The sequence below is a fragment of the Astatotilapia calliptera genome, chromosome 5, assembly GCF_964374335.1.
Source record: "Astatotilapia calliptera chromosome 5, fAstCal68.1, whole genome shotgun sequence".
NCBI classification, from domain to species: Eukaryota; Metazoa; Chordata; class Actinopteri; order Cichliformes; family Cichlidae; genus Astatotilapia; species Astatotilapia calliptera.
Window position 1 is genome coordinate 35,411,948 of NC_137426.1, and position 25,341 is coordinate 35,437,288.

General features: G+C 41.4%; 1 protein-coding gene across 2 annotated transcripts in view; it reads right to left on the reverse strand.

The window, feature by feature from the left end:
• The window catches only part of iqsec1b (IQ motif and Sec7 domain ArfGEF 1b), a 243,029-nt gene extending 227,037 nt beyond the window's left edge, over positions 1-15,992 (reverse strand). The window contains exon 1 of one of the 2 annotated variants that reach the window (XM_080302155.1): positions 15,440-15,992. In XM_080302155.1, the coding sequence (XP_080158281.1) occupies positions 15,440-15,720 (281 nt within the window). In that variant the 5' untranslated portion in view covers positions 15,721-15,992. The remainder of the gene's footprint in view (positions 1-15,439) is intronic. The other variant, XM_080302156.1, reaches the window with a different exon arrangement.
• Positions 15,993-25,341: the final 9,349 nt, after the last annotated feature.

Consider the following 25,341-nt stretch of genomic DNA (forward strand, 5'->3'; position numbering starts at 1 on the left):
TTTTAAAATTACACTTTACTTTTATAGTGTTTTTGGATTACCTCTTAACTGCCTTAAAATCATATAAAAATGTAAATAATATCAAAACACAACTGTTTTTGCATGGGTTCTCTCCGGGTACTCCAGCTTCCTCCCACAGTCCAAAGACATGTTATGCTAGGTTAACTGGTGATTCTAAATTGTCCACAGGTTTGAAAGTGAGTGTGAATGGTTGTCTCTTTCTGCGTTAGTCCAGATAGGCGACCTGTGCAGGGTGGTCCCTGCCTCTTGCCTATGGTAACGGCTTGGCTCGAACCTATGGATGTCACATTTGATACCGTTCTAATAAAACATACCAATATGCATGATGAAGCAGTGGTATTAGTTTGGTTTCTGTCCATAAAAACAGGAAGGAGAGAGCAAAACAAATTCCAAATCTAAGTATTTCTAATATTTTGTATTCTATATTTCATTAATAAATTACTTAAAAAAACAGACATTGGGAATCTGAGCTATTTAACATTTAGGGATTGATAGTTTGGTCATTACAGTTGAGAACTGGCATGGATATGTTATCATTTAACTATGTGCATGGCTCTGAAAGTTAAAGTTGTCATTAACACTAACCGTTAGTCAACTCCACACTGAACCTCCGATAACTGCTGAGAAAACCTGCAGCATTCAATAATAAGCTGAGTGGAAAATCTGTGCTTCCAGAGCAGCTCAAGTATTCAGTCTTCTGGGGGATGTGAAATCAAATAGAACTCACCTCAATGCTGTCAACAGATCCATATCGGCTGCCTGGCCCTGAAGGACATGTCTGACCCCAAGCACAGACTGGGTAGATACCGCAGTAATATCATAAATACATTTTAGCTACAGTCAACATCTGTGAAGCTTTTACTTTGTCATGAGCAGGTAGAGGGTGGCTTAAAACCAATACAGGTCAAGACTGCAGAGTCAACATTTCAGCTGAAAAGAAAAAGGCAAATATATTTGGAGAGTTTTTTCACTTAAAATCTCACCATGTGGTTTCATGAGATAACAGCTGTCTTGGGTTGTTGTATTTCATGAAGATTACTGAAGCCACGCATTATCATGACCAACACCACTCGTTCCAGTACACATATATAAAATTATCTGAATAAACAAAGGTGGCAAGAAACAGCTGAACACATCACCATCATACCATTTATGAAACTCGACGACTTTATGTTTTCATGTCCCTTTTTTTAAGTTCTGAACCATATTCAACAAAAGACTTTCAAACCGACATCAGACTGAACCTCTAAACTGTTCTGACCGAAAATGTCAAGATGACATCTCACATAGGAATTTAACAAAGTAGCTCTGTGAGTGGATCTTTCACAGAGCTCATTTATACTCACACCTGACCTTTAGATATTCTGCCCTCAGAGGAGGATAACAAATATTTGATCATGGACTGAAAAATACACATTTTATGTTTGATGGACAGGAACAATATGTAGATTAGGAATAAATTAATGGGACAATGCCCCATTTCAAGGTGATCCTGCCTCTCATGTCATACTTTATTTTTAGTTAAAGTTTGCTTTATGTAAAAATCTCTAAATCTCTGCGTTCTTTATGTTGTGATCTAAATTTTAGACCACAACAGAAACAATGACTTTTGTAGTTTGTTGTATCACTGACACCTCTGGATATTTCCCAAAAGCATGCAGCTTGCTAGATTGTGCCAGTTGAAGTTTCCTTACTTCTGTGATGCTGTAAAACATTAATAAGCAATAGTCCATGGTAAAAGATGCATGAGAAGGCAAGAGCAATGCACAACATACACATCAACAGTCACAATAGTATCACAATAGTCTAGGGACTTATATTAGACCATGGGGTAGTACAGAAAAAACCCAATGACCAGATGGCCTTCGATGAACAAACACTTGGCGACAGTGGGAAAGAAAAACTCCCTTTTAACAGGAATAAGCCCCCAGCAGAACCAGTTTGAGGGAGAGGCAGCCATACACAGAGACCAGCAGGATGTGTCTAATTAGACTAATGTTACTAACAGACAGTGATCAGCGCCACTGAACTAATTTGCCAGTACAAATCAAACAATAACTATAGCTACAGTGTAAAGCCGATGCGCAACTACCTTACAGCACAATGACTGACTGGATCTTAAAAGCATAACATTTTCTCTAAAAACACAATTCTTTTTCAGCATGTCATTATAGTCCCACTCACTCAGTTCCTGAAATAATCTAACAGTACTTGTTTGTGACTTTCTGTCTGTCTTCTAATTAAGTGCAAGGACACGGTTCACATGGATTGAGTTGGATATAAAAATAAAAAAATTTCTAAAATGAGTTGCCGGTGTTCTCGGTTGTATTGACGGACCACTGCTAACATTGACAGATGCAATCAAACAGTGGGGCTATACTTGAATGCATTTGTCTTATTTAATATTGGCCTTTTCTATAGAGATTCCTATGTCCATCTTTCCATCATCTTGGTCCTTGTGGACAACAAAGCCAAACCACAGAAGGGTCATTCTGCCGTCTGCATTCCTGATAATAAGCCATGAAATAAAAACAGTCAGCTCATGTTCCCTCTCTAATTTTTTAATTGTTGTCTGGGAGAAACAGACACATCGATTTGTTACCAGATGGACAAGTCTTTGAACTACCTGTAATAACAGATGGAGTGTGGGTGGCTGCTGAAAGGTGTGTTCGCACGGGGAATGGGAGTTCATCCACAGCTGGTGTAACCAGCCAGAACTGTAAAAATCCTCAGAAGCTAAGAGCGAACATGTGTAGATTCAGTCCAGACGGTTCTCATATTTCCTCTTTTTTCCGAGGTCGTCATTTAGGAACGTGGTGGGTAGCCAAAAACGTAATATGTTACGCTTTGGGAGTGAGAACGTGTTGATAAGCCAGTTATCTACATGAAATATTTGTATGACAAGTTCACCAACATATCCAGCAAACACAACTCGAATGCCTTATGTTCAACCACCATTGAAATGAATGGAATCCAAAATCACTCTTTTAGTCATCAGCCAACCGACATTTCATAAAAATACTGAACAAAGATCAGCTAACCGATAAATTAAATGGTTAATAAATATATGGGACCTCTCCATTAAAACCAAAGGTCTTTTAGGGAAGTAGAAAATGTTCCTTTGTTCCCGAGACTAAATACATGAAACAGCTACTTGTAAATTTTAATTTAGATATATTGAGTTTGTCCTAAGAATCCTGTAAAACAACTATCCACCCGAGGCCAGCACACCTGGATATAAAGTATTTTGAAAGGGTGCAAGGCTGAGGGTAGAAGAGGAGGGGCGCTGTTTCATATTAAATGTGTTCATCATATGTTCTCCAGAAAGCATCCCGTGCAGCTATTGTTAAACTAGTGACTGAATACGAAACAGTAGAGGAGAGTGGAATCAAGCTGACAAATCCTCATACCATGCTAAACTTTAACATAACCTACATGTATGCACACAACGTCCTGCCTAATATGGTTAGTGACTTAAATGTACAATTCCAGCTCATTTTTGCACTTTGGGCGCACAATAATGCAACAGATGAGCAGTCTACATGATAGGTCCTTCAGCTGGCAGAGAAATGGATTCACCTCAATGATAGATGGCCTCCATTTGCACACCTGATAAAATCCTACTGAAAAATGTTATCATCTCCTCTGAAGTGGATGGTGCCAGGGTAGATCAATTTAATGTCATGTCTTTGACTAAATTCCAGGACTGCTGTACATAATAGATTTTCCATAAAAACAGAAAAGAAGACGGAAAAGCATGAGGACATTTCTCAGTGAGTAATGTCTCAGACTCCTGAAATATGTCTTGCAAATCAAAAATGGCCACGTGGAGACTGCCTCCTTTGTTAAAATCGCCATCTTTTTAACATTAGGAATGTTTACAGCCTGTTACTAAACAGGGTTAAACCTCTATGGACAGCTTCCCCCCTTGAATGGTTCTATGGGTCAATTCTTTTATAAGTCATCTTTTTGGATACTTGAGTTAAGGATATGACCAGTTACAGCTGTAGCGAGTTTGTGTGTAAAAGCCTCACGTTCACTCAGTAGAGAAATGATGTTGTTCGTGTCTTCTGATTTCTGTTTCTGTTTTGCTGAATGTAATTCAGTATTTCATGAATTTCTTACTTTGCACTAGCAGGTATGTGTCTTTGTGTGCTGCACACGTTTGTTAACCAACCGGAAACGACTTTTTCAAGTAACTGTAAGTTACTAAAACTGCAAACTGTAAGTAAACTGTAAGTAACTATAAGTGTGAGCTATTAAAATCCACAAAATTGGTGTAAATAAATTCACCACAATGCAGGAAAGTAGGTGCCTATTGTTTAATGGAGTGCAATCAGTGAGTAAATAGGTAGAAATTGGTGACATCAATCATAAAAGGTTCATTTTTTGGACATTTTTGGACAATTTCCCCCATCCTCCAACAAGCCGTGCATATTCCATGCCTTTGGTTCCAGACTTTTCCCTTCCCTGTTCACACAACCTGCACAATATATGATCATTACCATATTCAATGACCATTAAATGGCTGAAATTTTGAGCACTTCACTGAAATACTTTGAAAAGGAAAGTGCATATCTGTTTTGCAAGCAAGTTCTTTTGATTGTAGCACAGTGTGAGTAAAGACATTCACATCATAAAGAATACAACCCATAAAATATTAGAGCAGGTTCACAACAGTTCTCTGACAACAGTCACGTGGAAATCTGCTGACTGAGATGACAGTTATTGGGGCTAAAGTGCTGTCAAAGGCAGACAGGCGCTAACAGAAAGGACCGCTGAACGCTAACGCGAACAACAGAGCTTTCTAAACCTTCAAAAGGAACTTTACAGGTGTTTTATGAGTGAAGGTTTGTTTGGTCTTAAACCAATTGCCATGATTAATGACGAATGCAAATAAAACTGTCTCTTAACACTCTGGGCATCTTTACACTGGTACCTCATACATCAAACACTTCTTGGCAAAAACTCAGGAAAAAAAAATCTAATTTGTACCGTTCTGTTCCAGTAAACATTATGTGCTCCTGCACTGCCATGAGATTATCGATAAGCATGACTCAACACAGAGCTCCCAGAGGGGTCCGATTTATTTCAAGGAAACAGTCACAGCTGATTTGAATCTTAATACGAATTCTTAAAAGAGTCTTTCGTGACAGTTCAACTGCATCCAAAGCACCATCTTTATGCTAATTGCTACTAAAAAAGTTGATGCAAAGGTGATGCAACGGACGATCAACCTCATAACTCTCATATCTGCTATCGTATGCATTATGCATTTCATACATTGGTGCTAGAAGAGCTGACTAGTAGTCATCCAGGATTAAATGAGAATGTAATTCATTACGGTACTATGATAATGAATCACACGCTCCAAGGAGTAACACATTACCGTTTTTAAAAGTAACAAGTAAAGAGTAATGACACTGGAGCCTGAACAAGAACACAAAGAGGCTGAATCTGAAAATTCAACTGTTCAACCCCAGCAGTCGTACTGGAGCTTTTTATGGTATTACAATATTTTAAAAATATTTTATTGTCTTATTAGCTCTTATATATTACTAAAACTCATTTTAGAAACTGAATCTAAGGTCAGATCATTACCTTTCAGACAGCACAAAGTATGCACTTTGCATAAATAATGCCATTTTTTTTCTTTTGTGTTTGCAGTAATTTTCTTTACATTTTTCACATGAACTTGGTTCAATCAGGATCAGCCCAACTAAACCCAAACAGAACAATCATAGGCTGCTATCAATAAAATTCCTCATTATCATCACCAGGCTATGATATGATATTATATGCAAAATAATTTACATTTTTACTTCTGTCCAATCAGTTATCCTTTTAACAATGAGTCACGGGTCAGTGTTATTGAATCAGTTCTAAATATACGCAACAGCAATTCAGCTAACTTTGTTAATGATCACACCATAAGGTGGCCTCTTTATTAGGGAGACACCTGCAGGGCTGAAAAACACAGACAAACCGAATAGCCACACGACTCAATCCCCACAGCCTCCTGTGTCAAAATGACCATAAACAATCAGCTGTTACAAAAATGAACATAATCAACTACATACAACTGTGGATAAGTACAGATTTGGTAATCTACATCCATCAGAGGTGACTAAAATGAATAACCAGTCAGTGTGTACTTTTGCTAAAACCATGTAGCACTCTGATACTACCAGTAGTGATATGTTCTGCTGCACGTGCTCCTGAAACCACTGACGGTGTCCAGAAAAGAACATTGGCTTCATACATAATTAGAAGAGAGATGGCATCCATCATACTTTAGATGGAGCTAAAGTAGTTCTAGAAATGTGAACAAATGTATTAAACACCCCGAAACACGACTGTCCAGAGCTGGGACCAGGAAGCAGAATTACAGTCTGATATGCTGCTCTTCAGTTCCTCTCCTCCTGTCTTCTCCCCAAAACTTCACTCCGGAGAGTGTGTGTGTGTGTGTGTGTGTGTGTGTGTGTGTGTGTGTGTGTGTGTGTGTGTGTGTGTGTGTGTGTGTGTGTGTGTGTGTGCTCACAGACCACCAAATCAAAAACCAATAACCAGCAAAGAACAATTTAAGTACATGAGTATAGTAACTCCACCAAAGGGGCTGCTCTAACATGAGCTAGCTAGCTGTAATTGATTAATATATAGGGAAATGAAGTTAGATGAAAGATGAAGAATTACTGCAGGGCTGAAAGAGACACAAACAGGGTGCTGAGCCAGGTCAGAGCAGTGTTTAATGGAACGTGTGAAAAAATGGACAGGTTGCTGGCGGTGTAGAGCAGCAGGGAAGCGTAGCTGAACTGAACACAGAGTCACAGAGTGTGGAGAACTAATCCAAGAAAAGTAAAGTGAAAATCTGTAGCGGAGCTGCAGAATCGGATGGGTTTCGGGCTTGAGGAGAAGAGCTGATGAGGTGAAGGGCTGTGAACTGAGTCGCAGCAGTGAGAGAAAGGCTGCACGTGAAGCACAAATGAATTCTTTAAAATGTGCTTCCTATGCTGTTGGAGCCAACTGTGAGATCAGTTTTAAAATGCAGGCAATAAGTTGTTCACAATGACACTGTGCGACCGAATGTGATCCAAAATTAATTTGAACTTTGTAAAACTAATAAAAGCCCCCCAAAATTAATCTTAAATACTTGTTTGTATCAAATTCTATTTAAAATTACAAATTTTAGAAGAAACTTAAGTAATAACTTCTTCAAGAAACAGCTTATTTGTCGCTCAGTCTGGCCAGTTTTTTGGAATTCTGGTGCCTCTAATGTCAAAATCCTCACAGTTATAATAATAATAATAATCTTTAAAGACCCTCAAGGTCACCTTACACTAGAAAAGCAAAATAAAAACATATACACAAAAAGCAAACAAATAAAACCACAACTATAAAACTAATGAAGGTAACAATCCACTACGGCCAAGTAATAATGACGGCTGTGCAGTCCTGAACAGACGGGTTTTGAGAGGTGATTTAAAAGTAGAAAGAATTTATAAACCAGAGATCTGGTGGAAGTGCATTCCACAGTCTTGGGGCAGAGCAACTACGGGCTCTGAGTCTCATGGACTTATTATTATGCCAATAGAGCTTTCAGACTGCAGGCTTACTTGTAGTTCCTAGGAGGGAGAGCCTTTGGCTATCAGAGCCCTCTACTATGTTAACAGATACTGTCTGGTGCCAGTACAGGAGCCTCCAGGGTGAAAACCATTACAGTCTATTATCAAATTATTCATATAGCTCGACATAAGCTTTGTGCTATATTCTGTTGGTCCAAGAGTTGAAAACAAGCCTTATTGTATTGTTACTTATGGTTACATAGAAACTCTGTTGCAGTTATTGTGTGAAAGCGTGTATAGCTAATAAGCATCTCTTTCAGCTCACGTCACAGCTGCAGAATAATGCATTGTAAATGGATATACTAACCATCAACAAACTGGAATTGGACCACATTAAGGTTTAAAGTTTCATCATTTAATGCTGGCGATTTTATCTTATGTTAGATATTTTGAGCTGTGCACTGACATCTTCACCTTTCTGCACCACTTTCTATCTGAAAAATTGTAAAATTTCATTTTATCTATAGTTACGATCAAAGAGGCTCCGTTCAGTTGTTCCCTTATTCATGAGGGTCCACTCCATTTGATTTGGCACATTTGTGATGCTGGATGTCCTTGGCGACCCAACCCCAAAGGAATCTGCAACACCAAAACTTGTGAAACTTGTAACCAGCCTAACACACCTACCATAGTGCGAGAAGCAGCATACACCCTGGACAGGTTGCTAGTCTTCTGCGAGGCTAACACAGAGAGATGGTCTTGGAGAGAAAAACAGCAGATTGCCCATTCATTCTAAACAGTGATTTTTTTTATAGATGCCAATTGATCTCACAGCTTATCTAGCAAGTCGGTCCCCCTTGAGTCTCCTGTAAAAGACCTTAGGTTTATCCACAATGCAACAAACAACCAAAATAAGCTACTGGGCTTCTTGACAACCTTAATGGGCCACAGACACTTTGGCGTGTATTAATCTAGTTTTAGACTTCACTTGTCAAGCACTGCTGCCGTGCTTACAGAACACCACAGATCCTGTTGTAGCTCCACAACAAGAGGAGTCATTGTAAAAAAAAAAAAAAGCCCTGATGTGACACAGTTTGGTTACGGTTATTATCCACAAAAATATGTTTTAATTGGAAATTATATCTGGTTGACACCAACACAGACAATAAAGACCTTTCAAGGAGGAATAAAAAAGAAGGTTAATTAACTTTTCAATCTCATACAGTGATCAGACCCCACAGGGTAAGAGGAGCATCATGGGAAAAGATTTGGTATATTAGAGGAAATAGTCTCTCAACTTTGATTGAATGCAGTCCTGGAGTTTGTGTTCACCAAGTTAGAATTTATTTCTCCCCTTTGGGTCTGGCAATCTATCAATTTCTCATTACCATCTGCCTTCTAATGCCTGTCCTGATTGTGTGATAAATCACCACATTTTGCACTTCTCATGTGCAGGGTTGCAGGTTTTTTTTATGTTTTTCTATTAACTCTTTTGAAAGTTTACCCACATCATAACAACAGAGGGTGTAACATACTGAGAATAAACATTAACAGAATCATATAAAGCAGAAGGTCTCTTCTACCTCCAAAACAGTCTCCATGAACATTTCACTGCAAAATGTGTTCTCTCCTTTTGAAACTTTATTTATTCTTCTCATCTTCTGCATTCAAATGGCAGCCTGTCAAGACCACCCTCGGGGTTCAAAATCCACACTGTTCTCTGTGTGAAATGTATTTCAGCTTTGGCTTTAAATCAAATAAATAAATATATATTTTTTAAAAGAACAGCTCATATTTCACAGCTCTCCCACAGCATCTGTGGCATATGTGCTTACTCATAAAGTCAAAACGATGTTGTATTCCGGACCAATTTTCATATGTCTTCTGGCAGGGAACAATTCTGACTCGCGATTTGCTGTGAAATCTGAGCTGCTGACCAGCGAGATGTTATTCCCTGCAGCGCTGCGCACACACATGTAAACACACTGAAGTGATAAAGCCTCGAGTCCAACTTTGAAATAAACACCCTTTCAAAAGAACAGCTCTTGGGATGGGTGAAGGACGTCCAGGGGATTGTTCATTCTCCGGTCCCTTTGAGGGAACGCAATGTGACACAGAGCTGGCTGAATAAACCCTATTAAGTATAAGGCTTTAAAGCATGTTATACAGCAGCTACTGCTCTATATGCTGCAGAGGACATGCTCATAAATGGTCTAGAAATCATATTTTTAAGGAAATATTAAATTAATTCCATATTAAAACTTGGGTTGCAATTTGAACTCACAGAAATACCAAAATATAGCGATTAAGGAAGGACAAAATTTCAGCTGTAGGGATTCCAAAATTCATAATTAATAATTAGTTAATAATTAATTTTCTTATTACCTACTCGTGTGGTTATTTTTTGCCAGTTTCACAGATCAAGGCTAAAGTAGTCAAATGTCTTTTTCATACTCAAACTGAGATGACATTAAAGCAAAAGCAACTAAGCAAATAATTCCCAACAGCTGATCGACTTAATACCCCTTACAGCCAGATTAGTTACAACCACTTTGTTCTGACCTGTAAAAAAAACCCAAAAAACCAAATGATAGTAACGATCCACCCCTTAAGAAGGACGTCTTCAAATTCTTCTTGTGAACAAATGCAAAAGAAAAATGAGCGTGATTTGAACCGTCTACCGTCTGTTCATCGAAGTCTGATATACTTGATTCTTTTTGGCTTTTAAGTCTGCTCACGTACTTGCATCCATTTGAAACAAGTTTGTTCACGTGGGCCTTATTTAGCCATTGTTATGAACTTCTAAGTGATGGCCTGTATTTGTATAGCGCTTTTCTAGGTCCTAAGGACTCCAAAGCGCTTTACACATTCAGTCATCCACCCATTCACACACACATTCACACACTGGTGATGGCAAGCTACAATGTAGCTACAGCTGCCCTGGGGCGCACTGACAGAGGCGAGGCTGCCGGACACTGGCGCCACTGGGCCCTCTGACCACCACCAGTAGGCAACGGGTGAAGTATCTTGCCCAAGAACAGAACGACCGAGACTGTCTGAGCCAGGGCTCAAACCGGCAACCTTCCGATTACAAGGCGAACTCCCAACTCTTGAGCTACGATCGCCCCAGTGATGAAACAGAAACTCACATTTGCACACGTGAGGTCTGTGTGCATTCATTTATCTGCTGATTTCTTGTAGTAGTTCCAGGCAGCTTCACAGACCCTAAGATGATGTCTTCAAATATCTTTTTTGTCCAGACCAGCCAAAGCCAGAAAAACTGCAGATTTTTTGTTGTTTTGCTTTGAAGTATTCTAAGTGATTAGCCAGTTTAGTCAGATTTACGAGTCAGTTTATTTGAAAGGGATACTGCCCAACGTGTCGCTTAATGTATCAGAAATCTGTGTGCGCAAAATATTACCAATTTATAAAAGCTATTCAAATTTGACAGATCCTTGTAAACTAAGGACAGGCTGAAATCCTGACTTTCAGCAATAGAGAGGAAATGTGTTATTATTATTAACATATGCATTGCTCTGTCTGTTGATGTAAAAGATAAATGACAGTACATGCAACTGTGCAGCTAGTCTTGTGTATCATCACTGATTTCTCTGCTGTATATAATGTTTGAGCCTGAGCTGTGTGCAAATGCAAAATACGCTGGAATTCACTTAATGAATGTGGATTATTAAATACCCTTAAAACCTCAAATCCCTTTATTGACTTTCACTGCAATTCAAAAACTATGATGTACTGTATGTGTAGCCCTCCATTAAAGCATCCAAAAGCATCTTGAATGGTAAAATGACCCTGCCTAGAAACATTATATATTGTTCTTTATATCACTGATCCTTCTTAAAAACTTAGCAATGGACATGAAAACTGTAATGTCAAAAGAATCTTCTACACACTTCTGTTCCAGATCCCACAACACATCACACGTGACCTTGATAAGAGCTGGGTGACCTTGTGTCCTATGTAAACTTTAAACATTTAAGCGTAAACAGGGGAAAGCAGCCCTTCCACAGAGGATTAGCTCATAGGGAGTAAAGTTGAGAATAACAAGATCCCACTGTAGCAAAACACAAACAGACTCTGAAGCAGCTCTTACTTCACTGACTACCCAGAGTAACAGGGTGACTGTGTGGTGACAGACTAACATTATCCACTCCGTGTCTGTGTGTAGACGTCTGTCAGAGGGCCCACGAGGAACAGAGCTCTCCCATTGGTCCTCCAGTCAAGGCCAGGACTATATGCTGACTGTGGTCAGCACAAAAAGAACAGCTGACGTGGCCCAACTGTGGACAGAACACAGGGGACAGGACTCCCTGTCAGCTGTGTGTGTTTGTGCATAAAAGAAGTGATTTTGACCAAACTCTTATGTAATACAGTTTTACAAAATTTCGGGAGAATTCAGAGACATATCTTCCCCACTTGGAAACTAAAAAGCCATAATAGGACGGAAAATCCCAGGAGGTGAAACGAGCTGCCATCATCTGTGTCGCACCAAGAGCTATTTATAGTCCCATACAAGTGGTAAGCAAGTAAATATGATAATGATGTCATAGGTGAAAAAGGGCTTTATTGCATCACACACTGCACACATAAACAGCCAGGTTATTGCAGCAGAAGCAGCTTTTCTGAGCAGAACTACTTTTTGTGAAGGCAGCATTTTGAGCAGTAGCTGCTGTTGGTGTCTGAACTTGTGCAGGGATCATTAAACGAGCCATTAGACTGTAGAGCTGATCATTCACCACTGGAGATGCTGTAGTTTCACATTTACATTAAAAGCACATAGGAGGATGTAGGACGTGAAGGAAACCATGACAGCACTGTAATCAGAGATTTTATCACATCGTATCTAATATCCCCTCAGGCAACGTTATCAATACTTTCACAGCAGCAAAAAGGCTCATCTCGAGGCTTCAAACCCAGCCTTCACTACCCAGCGAGTGAAGTCACGGTAACAACATTCATTTTTTATGTTGTCTATGTGCAATATAAAAGTCCAAAAAGTCAGGACAATGTATTTACAAAATGAGTCTAAATTTATACCCTTAAAAACATTTCAAAATGTTCCTAAGTCAGTCGGAACAGTTGCCGGATGGTAGAAGTTATTTCAAACTAACACCACAAATCCAAATTAACAGTGAGTAGATTTCCATAATTTGCAAGGAGCAGTCAAACCACCACTGAAAGAAATTATCCATAGAACCTGTGACAAAGCCCATTTTAATGCACAGGTCTGATTTTCTCTTTGTGGTCAGCAGTCCGGCAGCTTGTACATTAAAGGCAAATGTAATGTAAAAATGATAAATGTAATCGATGCAGACAGCATCTGACAAAACTGCCTTATTTTACAAAGCCAGTAGATATTTTGGCTGACAATCACAAAACATGTCAGAATATTGCAGCTTCAGCTGCTTCGCTTTCAAATTGTTCTTAAAGTTTAGTGCTTAAACTTCAAAAGATAACTTCAAGGTGTTTCATTCACTGGACAGGCTTTAAACAGAGATCATACCCTCCATACAGTATTATATTTTTAAATGCAACTGTATTTAGTCAGTTCCCAGCAGCTTTGATAATAAAATAATTGCTGTAGTCATTTATCACTTTCTGCTATTCTCTGTTTTATGTTTTCACACTTTATAGTTCAAGCAATTCACCACAAAACAAATTTTCAGATGACTCCAGAAAGAAATCCTTTAATGCAGGGCTGTATGCTGTGTATCTTATATCTCCTGGAAGTCAAACGTCTCCGTCAAAGCTTCGTTCATAACAGTGAGCGGGTTTGTGACAGAAGGGATATTGAAAAAGCTAACTCACTTGATGATAGCAAGTGTTTCAAGTAATGTGCAAGCAACTTGAAAGAATCACAAAATAAATCCAAATGGTCTTTTTCATTAAAAGTTTATGCAAAGAATGCCCATGAAGTGGTTACTGCCCAATTGAAGGCTACCAACTTTTATTTCACAAGGTCTGAATGAACATGTTTGTGTAACTGTGTTGTATTCCATGTTACTTCAGTTTGGCGATGGTAGGAAGGAAAAAGTCCCTTTCCACAGGAAGGAACCTCCTTGGCTCCATATTTTCATTGTTAATCAAACACAGCTGCTTGCCTATGAATTGTGCTTATTGGTTCCAATTGCACTTGCACTACAATCACGATTTCAGTTTGTTTGCTGGAGGAGGAAAATAGTGGCACAGTCTACAGCGTGGTTAGGGATATTGCTTTTAATTTTATTGCACAAAAGGATGAGAGTGCGATGGTGAAGTGCAAACTGCGTACAGAACAGAAACAAACGCATTATGCTGCTAACAAAACTTCAGCTCTTTGCAAGGGTCTGCACACAAAGCATGCTAAGGCTAAGCTAACCAAGAATCCAGGTTGATGATGAAGCTGAGTGAGTGCTGACCCCAGCCCAGCAGCCTGAACTTCAACAGGTAGATGAACTTCAACTGATGAGCAGTCAGTTTGCATCCTCTGTTTCCGCCTGTTCAACTGTCTATAGCACAATCTCTGTGGTGACCACTTTGAAGTCTGCGTGTGCTGCTTATTATTTTTATTTTGTACTGTTGCTTTGTGCTCATACCTAAATACTAAAGAAGTGAGAACTGATAAGAGAACTGATAAGGAACCTGCATAGGGTAACTGCTCAAACTGTGAAATCAAACAAGGATGCATATGGCCCATGAAGTACATGAACAAGTAGACTGTAACATTGCTATATTGGTGATCAATGTCTCATGTTAACTTTGCATTTCATGTATTGATTGCATAGATTCATGGAAAATTAATCGACAGTGCAACATTTCTGAAAGCGAGCAGCTTGAGCACTCTGCAGTAGTCCTGGATGGACCTGCTTTTTCAGACATTTCCTTTCCGTGTCCAATTTGAGATAAGTGTCTCAAAGTGTGTGAAATGATATATATTTTTGAGTGAGAATTAATAAATACTTTTTTTAAATTTATATGTCCATCATATTCAAACATAATGAAAAAGTACAAATAAGTAATCTCATCAGCAGGGAGCAGTGTCCTGAATGTGTAAAGCTGCTTGTTTTTGTCAGTAACACAGTGCACAATAAATCCATGGGGAATCCTTGTTTAGATGCAATACCACAAGAGTATCACAGCCTGATTTTGTACTTCCATCTGCTAAGCAGTTAACCCAGCATGTTTAGGCAGCTTTGATTGAACATTTCTCTCCTGATAGTGGCACTCGGCTGCTCTCCAACACAACTACGTCTTTTCCAATTGTAAAAGCCCTCCACTTTGGTGAGGAGTCCAAGTCAAATTGAAGGTGTTTGCATACATTAATTCCTCATCTCACTGAGAGCTCCTGGCACAGGAAATGTATGACACACAGCATCTGACCACTCGCCTGGGGTTGAACTCTTAACTAAGCAAAGGATGCGTAAACTTGTTTCCTCACAACGCAACTACAGACGGGTCGCGCTTTTCTCTCCTGCGAAAATACAAAGTCACACCCACTGATTCAGACTTCGACCACCATGATCCGATACAGTTTGAGCTCCACACAATATCATTTTCATGGGGTTGCATATCTATTGAGCGATGCGCCTGACGGGATCCATTACGCAATACGCGTGCACAGCTCGCACAGCCTTGTGTAAGCCTGAAATAATCCCTGACAGTGTGCACGTTACACGGACAATTAAAGAGCTGATCCGTGACAAAGTGGCGAAGAACTGGGAATTTGGTTTGGTTGTTGAGATGAAACAGACACACAACATATCTCTCCAGCCGCGGAGCGAATAACAAGATGAGGAAAATAAACTTTGACAGCATCCTATTCAGCCAAACCAAGCACCACCCAATGCCAGATAACTTACTTTTCCTGCATGACATTCTCTTTGATGGCTCCCAGGGCGGAGTGGTTGCCCTGTTGGAGCCTGCAGGTGGCCAGGTGCCGTTGGTGCTGATCTTTTAGACAGACGTTTTCCTTGCAAAGATCCGTCACCTGGAGCTCCAGCTCCTCAATCCGGACCCTCTGCTTCTCCAGCAGCCCCTGCTGGGTCTCGATGATCTTATTCAGCTCCTTCAGATACTCCGCCGCCTTGCTGGGGTTCTCTGTTGGGTTCTCCATCTCGTAAAAGCCCCGTTGCCCGTCCATGAAGGCGATATCCACAGAAAGCAAAAGAGCAGCCCTCTCCTTGTCTCTCTCTTTCACTCCTCTCTCTCTCTCGCTCTCTCTCTCTCTCACGCGCGCGCACACACGCTCGCTAGTAGTAGGACCGCGCGCAGTCAGATCCACAGAGTCTCCTTCGCTCCGACATGGCGTGTTTATTGTGCAGTAGTGGCGAAGTTGACCGCGCTCGGTGCGCTGCTGTACGCCGCTACTGCCGCCGCGTCCACGAGCTCTGCACCGCAACACTCTAACCTCCAGCCTGCCGCTCCGCACACTGAAAACTCTTTAACCCCTTCACGGCCGGCGGCTAAGCGCTCCGCCTGCGCTCAGCTGTCTCGCTCACACTCACTCTCACACAGTCACACACACACACACACACCAAGTTTGGGTTTTTGCACGTGGGTCTAATCAACAGGTAGAGCGTCGCTGCTCCTTCACACTGGTGCAAACCCACGTCACTGCATAACTGCATGTTTATTCAAGTAAAAGCGGAAGCTTCTACATCAGTCCACCTCTGTGCGATCCCAGGGGTTAGTCTGATTGCAGTCTACTGTGGTATATTGTAATAAGCAGCAGCTATTACTACCTCCCACCAGTAGGTGGTACTGTGTTATTGTATGTGTTCTGAGCTTATGGAGTAAAAGTCTGGACCTCCACCATAGCCTCGTCTCAGTCCTCTGTGCTTGGTCTAAAGTTATTGTTGACCACAACCCACGCTACACGGGCAGTTGGAGCAACACTGCATAAAGTTACAACATGGTGTCAGAAGTCGGCAAGACCGTGTGAACAGGGACCGCGACGTGAGTAAGCTAGCCGTAGATTAGCTAACAGTAGCCGTTGCTAACGGCATGGAGCAATTCAAGCCACCATCACCGCTACTGCTCACAGGCAATTTATCTGAGACCTGGCGCAGATGGGAACAAAGATTCGGACTGTATATGACTGCTACGGGTGCGTTGGAGAAGGATGAAAAGGTTAAAATAGCCATTCTTCTCCACACTATCGGCGAAGAAGCGCTTGAAGTGTACAACACGCTCACAGTGACCCCGACCGGAGACGCACTGACAATGGCGGACATTTTGAAAACGTTTAAGGAATACTGTAGTCCACGAAAGAACGTTGTTTTTGAACGCCACAAGTTCTGGTCATACTCAATGTCGGCGGATATAACAGTGGACAGATATGTCACGGAACTCCGTCAGAGAAGTAAAAGTTGTGAATTTGGGATCAATGAGGATGACATGATCAGGGACAAACTAGTGTTCAGCATAAATGACACGAGACTGAAAGAGAGGCTACTTCGTGATAACGACCTCACACTGCGCAAGGCAATAGAAATATGCAGATCAGCAGAAGTTGCCAAGTCACAAATTCAGGCTATGCAGACAACAACTGCAACCCAAGACACGTCAGTGGACGCATTAAAGAAAGCACCAGGATACATTAAATCCGGACACAGTAAAAACAAACCGAGCAACGATAAGCAAACGGCTTGCTATAAATGCGGCAACAAACATGTGCTCCGACAGTGTCCAGCCTACGGTGCAACATGCCACAGGTGTGGGAAAAATAACCACTTTTCAAAAGTATGCAGAGCGGGCGCAGAGAAAAGTAGAAACGACAAGAAAACAAAAGCTATTAATAACATTGAGACTGATGAGAACTCACTGTACATTGGCATGGTGCACAGTGACAAGCACAAAACTGGAAGTTGGCATGAGAGTGTAACAATCGGAGACGCATCAGTCACCTTCAAGCTAGACACAGGCGCCGACGCAAATGTGCTCCCCAGATCAGTTTACAACGAGTTACCAGGGATGCCTCGGTTACAGCCCACAAAGACTGTACTCATAGCTTTTGGTGGAGCCCGCATACATGCAGATGGTGTGGTGTCTCTTGAGTGTAAAGCACGGAAGCACAAGGCTGTGTTTGACTTTCTTGTATCAGAACATGCAGATAAACCGATCCTAGGTGGACAAGCTTGCGAGGAGCTGCATCTGGTGAGACGAATTGAAACCCTTGCCATACCATCCACTGCAACGAAACTAGCCAAACCACCTTCTACCAAGGAAGAGCTTGTGGAAATGTATGCTGATGTGTTCACAGGCTTAGGTGAGTTTCCTGGAGTCCACCACATACACACTGATCCAAACGCAACTCCTGTGATTCATGCATGCAGGAATGTACCCCTTTCCATAATGGAACCGCTGAAGAAGACGCTACAGGACTTACAAGACAGAGATGTCATAACACCTGTCAATGAGCCTACAGATTGGGTCAACAGTCTTGTCGCCACACAGAAGAAGAACGGAACATTAAGGGTGTGTTTGGACCCTTGTGATCTGAACCAAGCAGTTAAACGCCAGCACTACTCCATTCCCACACATGAGGACGTTCGCAGCAAACTAGCAGGGAAATCCATCTTCACCATACTGGACGAAAAAGATGGATACTGGCAGATCAAGCTGGACGAGCCGTCATCAAAGCTTTGTACCTTCAATACACCTTGGGGCCGATATCGCTTCCTCCGACTACCATTCGGGATCAAATCAGCCAGCGAGGTCTTTCAACAAAAGAACTGTGAGACTTTTGGCAACATTCCCGGTGTATTTATCATTGCAGATGATATGATAATTGCAGCTACATCAGAGCACGAACACGATGAAATCCTGCAGAAGGTCATGGAGAAAGCAAGAGCAGCTAACGTGAAGTTTAACAAGGACAAAATTCAGTTCAAAGTTGACACAGTGAAATACATGGGCCATATCATCACAGCAGCAGGGCAGAAAGCAGATGTTTCAAAGATCAAAGCTATTGTCGACATGCCGACTCCAGAAGACAAACAAAGCCTTCAGCGTCTGCTGGGAATGACGAAGTTTTTGGCACAGTACCTCCAAAATGAAGCATCGCTCACAGCACCTTTGAGACAGCTACTCAAGAAGGACACAGTGTGGCAGTGGCAGCCACATCACACAGTAGCGTTACAGACGCTCAAGTCGACGCTCACACAAGCTCCAGTGTTGAGATTTTATGACCACAAGAAACCGCTAACACTGCAGGCCGATTCTTCAAAAGATGGACTGGGCGCATGCCTATTACAAGAAGGGCAACCTGTGTGTTACGCGTCACGAGCACTCACAGACACGGAAAAAAGGTATGCACAAATAGAAAAAGAGTTGCTAGCCATTGTGTTTGCCGCTAAACGATTCCACCAGTATGTCTATGGAAGACCAGTGACAGTGCAATCTGACCATAAACCCCTGGAGGCGATAGTGTGCAAACCGCTATGCAAGGCACCAGCGAGGCTACAAGGAATGCTGCTGCAACTACAGAGATATGATCTCACCGTCACGTACACCCCCGGCAGAGACATGTTCATAGCCGATGCACTCTCACGTGCCACAACTACCAGTGACGACAGAAACGTGAGTGAAAACGCAAATGATGAAAGAGTTGTGTATGCTCTGGAGGCCACAGCAGCATTGAGCGAGAAAACACTGTGTGACCTGAAAAAAGCAGTGGCAGCAGACAGCGTACTACAAGCCGTGCGCGAAAGACACTTCAACGGATGGCCGCCCAGAAGGAAGAGTTTAGACAAAACACTCCACAGCTACTGGCCTATGAGACACGATATCAGTTTCCACGATGACATTATTATGATCGGGGACAAGATCGTAATACCCCAAAGCTTCAGGCGTGTGATCCTGGAGAAGCTGCACCTTGCCCACCAAGGCGTGCAGCGCACAAAAGCCAAAGCAAGAAGAGTGCTGTACTGGCCTGGCATGTCACGCGACATAGAGACCATGCTTGAAAAGTGTGAACAATGCCAGCAAATGCAGCCAAAGAACCAGGCTGAACCGCTTATTCCACACCAGATTCCAGAGCTGCCATGGATGAAAATCGGAGCAGACATCTTCGAACTGAACGATCATCCATATCTTTTGTTAGTGGATTATTTATCAAAATATCCAGAAGTTCTTAACTTACCTGACAAAACGGCACACTCTGTAATTCAGAAGATGAAGTCAGTTTTTGCAAGACATGGGATTCCCAAAGAGATAGTGAGCGATCATGTTCCATTCGCCAGCCACGAGATGAGATCGTTTGCAGCATCATGGGAGATAAAGCTAACTTTCTCCAGTCCCGGTTATCCCTCTTCGAATGGCATGGCGGAGCGAGCAATAAAAACAGTCAAACATGCACTTAAGAAAGCCGCACGGACTGGAACAGACCCACATCTAGTGCTGTTGTCCTTGAGGAACACTCCAGTCACAGGACTTAATGTGTCGCCTGCACAAATGTTGATGGGACGGGTTCTCCGCAGCACCCTGCCATGCACCAGTGCCGTGTTGAGGCAGTCAGCCCCACAGAACATTCACGACAAAGTGCGCGGATTGCAATCAAAACGGAAACGCCATTATGATCAACACACAAGACCATTGCCTGTTCTAACCCCAGGAGAGACTGTGCACATGCAAACAAGGCGCGGTTGGGAGCCAGCTGTTGTAGCTCATCAGCGAGAGGAACCACGCTCTTACACTGTGCGAACACCAGATGGTAAAGTGCTCAGGAGGAACAGGAGACATCTGAGGAAAATACACCCAAGTCTGTTCAAGGACACACCCATGGACCCAGATGAACTGTCCGTTCACACCCAAGAGCCAGTGGAGCCACCAGCAAATGACACCCCACAAAACTCTAGTCCTGCAAGTATGGACAACACACCCACATGTTACACACGCAGTGGCCGAGCAATAATACGCCCTGCCAGGTATAGAGACTAAGTGGTTGGGAAACTTAAAGTCACTCTATCCTGTACCTGCGTTGTTCTGTACAAGCTAGATAACTGTCTTGTTGGAAAAGAGAGAAAATATGTCATGTTTCATATGTTCATTTTGACATGTCTTATCTAATCTGTCATGTGTTCATCTGTTTCAAAACACTACACTGATGTGTATTTGCATTGCTCAAGTGACAAGCAATCTGAGGTGTGCTCTACTTAATGTCTCAAGAATATAATATTGTTAATGTTCCTACGATTTAAAAGGTGCATTTATGTTACAAAATATTGGAGTTAAGAGGTAGTATCTTTATCTCGGAAAAGAGGGATGTGGTATATTGTAATAAGCAGCAGCTATTACTACCTCCCACCAGTAGGTGGTACTGTGTTATTGTATGTGTTCTGAGCTTATGGAGTAAAAGTCTGGACCTCCACCATAGCCTCGTCTCAGTCCTCTGTGCTTGGTCTAAAGTTATTGTTGACCACAACCCACGCTACACGGGCAGTTGGAGCAACACTGCATAAAGTTACAACATCTACCCTCAGGATATGCTGTTCGCTTCAATAAAACAGTGAATTCAATTAAAATTAATGGTGTGGTATCATCATCTTGCTTTGTTTTTACCAAAAAAATTACCAAATAACTTCCTGGCTAACTTATCAGCGTTGCCAGCAGGATCCACCATAGATTGTACGGCTGATTGTCCATCCATCCATCCATCCATCCATCCATTATAGTAAAATTATATCTTTTTTAAGTCACGAAGACCTCTTAGACAATATGCTAGTTTTATTACACAGTAAGGGAGATAGTTTCAAGACCCCGAGAAGAGGGGAATTGGCAAGCTTGACGCTGGTTGTGTGATCAAGATGCTACCAATATGAGCTCATTCAGTACTTAATGATGCAGAGTACACTCAGAAGTAAATGTTCTCAGACGTAATATGTGCAAGATAATTGTAAAGGGGGTGTTTACTCATGATAAAAGTACTCTTAAATGGCAGTAATCTTGTAACATTCACTAACTTTAAAAGCAATATTGCTACAGAAGCCAAACATTAAACTGATATCTGCAATGGAGTTGCCAGCATTAACCTGTGTTAAAACACAGGTCTTTGTATTATGAGCTACACATTTTAGTGCACAGCTGCTTTGCTTTTTAATGCTACATTAGACTTTATTAAAGTTGGGCTATAATATAGACATTATGCTGTCTTCAGCATTAGAATATTCCTTTTAAGAGGAATCTTCCGGCACGAGTACAGGTGTTAGAGGGAAGAGAGCTCATTAGAAGAAAACCAGAATCTATTAAGAAAAGAGATCTTTTCAAAATGCTGAATTATCGTCTCTGGAGAAAGGGCACGAAAGGGGAACGCTGCAGTGTCTCAAATAGCAATGAAATTACCATTGTTATATATAAAGCCCTCATCCCCCCCTGAAGCTCTGCAGCCAATCACATGCACATGCAGCTGCTGCTGGTGCATTTTTCCTAACCTTCTTCAATACCCCACACTCCTGACCTTTGGTTGGTAAATTGCTATTCTGGATGCCATGCACCACTTGGTTGGGCCTCCTCATCCAAGCATTACCATATATGAACGTGGAAGAACAGTCATGTCAAGAGCAGCCAAGCCAACTGCTGCTCACTGTAGCAGGTCACACTGCTACAGTGGATGGATAACTTGTGTAACAGTGTGACTTCTCAGCTTGTCAGTATTTTTTTTTTGCCCGTCCCGTTTGGATCTTTAGCCATCAGAATTGTTGTCTGAAGGCCAAGAAAGATGCCAAGTGGATTTACTTTACCAAGTGGATCATCATGGCCTTGCCATATTGGTCCATTTGATTGACCTTTATTATAATTATGTATTTATTTTATTTTTCATTTTTTAAAGACGGGACAGACATGACTGGGGGATAGGACAGGGAGGAAGAATGAAAGAGAGGGAGAGAAAGAAAAATAGACGGGAGAGGAGATGGTGAGAAAGGGGGGAAGAAAAAAAAAGAAAAACAAACAAAACACCTGGATCACCTGTATGGAGAAAAAAAACAGAAGAGAAAACAAACAACAAAGAGCAACATAATAAAAACAACACCATCACAATAAACTAGCTAACAATAGATAACAGTAGATACTTTTTTAATTTCCCCTGGTTGAGAATGAAAAATGAAAACCAGCAGAAGAAAACGAGAGTAATAGAATAAACAACATCACGATGATATATGGGAATATAACTGTAAATACTAAATATTAAACATTATTGTGCAGCACGTAAGATCGACAGCGCACAGTGTGCTTTGAGGTAGGAGCCAAAAAGGGTGTAGTTTGTGGGTGTGATCACCCGTGTGTACACCTGTGAGCATGGACGCGCTTGTTTTTAAAAGGTTCCTTCATGTAATGATCTGCTAGGTATGGAGGAGATCAAAACTCCAGACATCCAGAGGCCCTCAGAAGACAAGAGACCAAGGAAGACTAACAGAGGGGCAGCCGCGCCACTGTCCCAGAAAGAGCTGAGGAGAGTCCCAGATGAGGGTTCACTCAGCAGCCACGGAGCAGAAGCCAGGGGGGGTTGCAGTGACGCGCCCGTGAGCTCCGCCGGCAGCCAGTTTATCAGTATTGCACTTTATGGCCTAAGGGATGTATTGAAAATGCAATCAGAAGGTCAAGCAGTAATAGCAAAAAAGGTCAGCTGAGTGCAGTTGTAAAGAGTAATGAAATCTGAAAAATTAAAAAATTATTGTTTTTAATTGTAAAAGATTTTTTTTCTTCAGTTTTACTTGTTGCACTGTATGTGAGAAATGACCAAAAGAGTACATTTATATTTTTACATCACCTGGAGTTAAAGTGGTTATTCTGCCTTTACTTTATTTGCTCATATTAGACATGACTATAGTTTCAGATGGCGTATGTGAAGTAATCTCTGATCCAAAAACTCGAGCTTCAACCTTCTCAAAACATTTTTTTAATACACTAGAGACAGGATGTCCCTAATATGGTCGTCTAAGGCACGGTGCTTTGGTTGTGAGTGCAGATGCTCCACCCAACTGCTGTTCAAACCTCCACTCTGCATGGGCACTCAATCAAAAGACAGTTGGAGGGGAACTAGGAAATGTTTCAGACACCGAGCCCCAGTGTAAGATAATTATTATTTTTAACAGTGAATCAAATAAAGTTTCTTCCTACAATAAAAAAAAAAGCTTGCTAATCAAACAAATAAATTAAACCAGTACTCATTTTAAAATTAATCCTGTCAAATGTCAAATAAATGCAATAATTAATGGTTTATGATCCAGGGTAAGCGAAACCCCCCTCTCCTCAATAGGAGAACAGTATTGCCTCCGATGTGTGCAGGCTGCTGCAGTGTGCACATCTTTTAGATTGACTACACCTTACATCACGGTGCATCACAGCCTATGAGTTAATAAAGCCATTTATCTTGTTTTTCGCTATATTGCAGCAACATAAGCAGATGCAACCTTCATCTCATATTGGTGCTGAAACCACACCGTAGCGCATAATATAGATCTTAAACTGCAACCTTAATTGTCTTGTTTCTGCACTTTTGGGATATAATATAGAAGAAAACAAAACAAACAAACATGTGAAGCTTGTCATTACCTCTGATACTCACATGCTGGAACTGCTGAGTGGTTGTTTCACACACTGATTGCCCTCTAGTGGTTTGCTGGGGTCAGGACACATACATTCACCAGTGACAGGGTAAGTGACTTTTGACAACCTTTGCTCGTTCTGTGCATGGCCAGTAATGCACAAAAATCACACTAAGTCAAAACATACAAACAAATTAAAATTCTTGGATTTGCAGGACTCACAAACACAGTACAGCAAGCCAAATCCTCTCTGCCATCACCTGCCAGCCACTTTGATGCATTGCACCACAGCTCTGATGAGAAAGCGTGGAATGATAATGTGCATAATTCACCAAAAAAGATCCTGTGATCATTCGCTTGTAGAAATCTTCAAAGCATGGAGGAGAGTGGAGACAGAGTGCATTGTAGAAAAAGAGAGATTTTTTTCCCTCCTCTTTTTCACAAGTTATATTTAGACACCCGTGGTATTCTTTGCTGTCTGATGATGAAATAAGTTCAGTCTTGTATCGGAGCTCCATGGTCACAGCGCATGCTCACGAAGAGAATATTTTCTTGATCTCTGGCTCACGGTGAATCTTTAGCTTCATTTCATAGAAGGCCATCGTGCCAAAGGTTGCTACAGTAACAGTGACAGGAGTGGCTGTAACGCCAGAACCCATGTGACCCCTGAAAGAAATACAGACTGAAGTGGCTGAAGCGTGAGCCTCATATTCTCCTCCTCAGACGTTGATAAGGAGGAACCTGTGTTGGGTGGCAAATTGGAAAACACACATGGGAGTGTGTGTTATTCTTGTCAAGCTCACAGCTTGCGATTTAATTCAGCTGTGGAGAGATGCTATCCTTCTTTCTGCTTTAAGACGGAGAGATGGCCTTTTTACAAAAACCTCAGTGGACCGTTTCCTTCCTTCACTGCAGAGAGGAGATGGTTTCGTGTCAGTGATGGATGATGAAGATATGATTTTACAGCCTCTTATTAATTCTTATGACTTCAAGCAGGTAGTTAGGGTATTGTATCTACTCCATCAGCTGCTTCATCTAGTTTTGATGAAAAACAAACTGACCCCTCGGGAAAATTTGTGAAGGATTGAGGTTTCAAGGTTAATGACTATTTTGTCAGTGAATATTCTAAATCTGATTGTTGAGAAAACAATAAATAAAGATTAGGTATTTGTTGAAAATTAACAATTGATTGTGGGAAAAAAAGTCTCTCTCCCAAA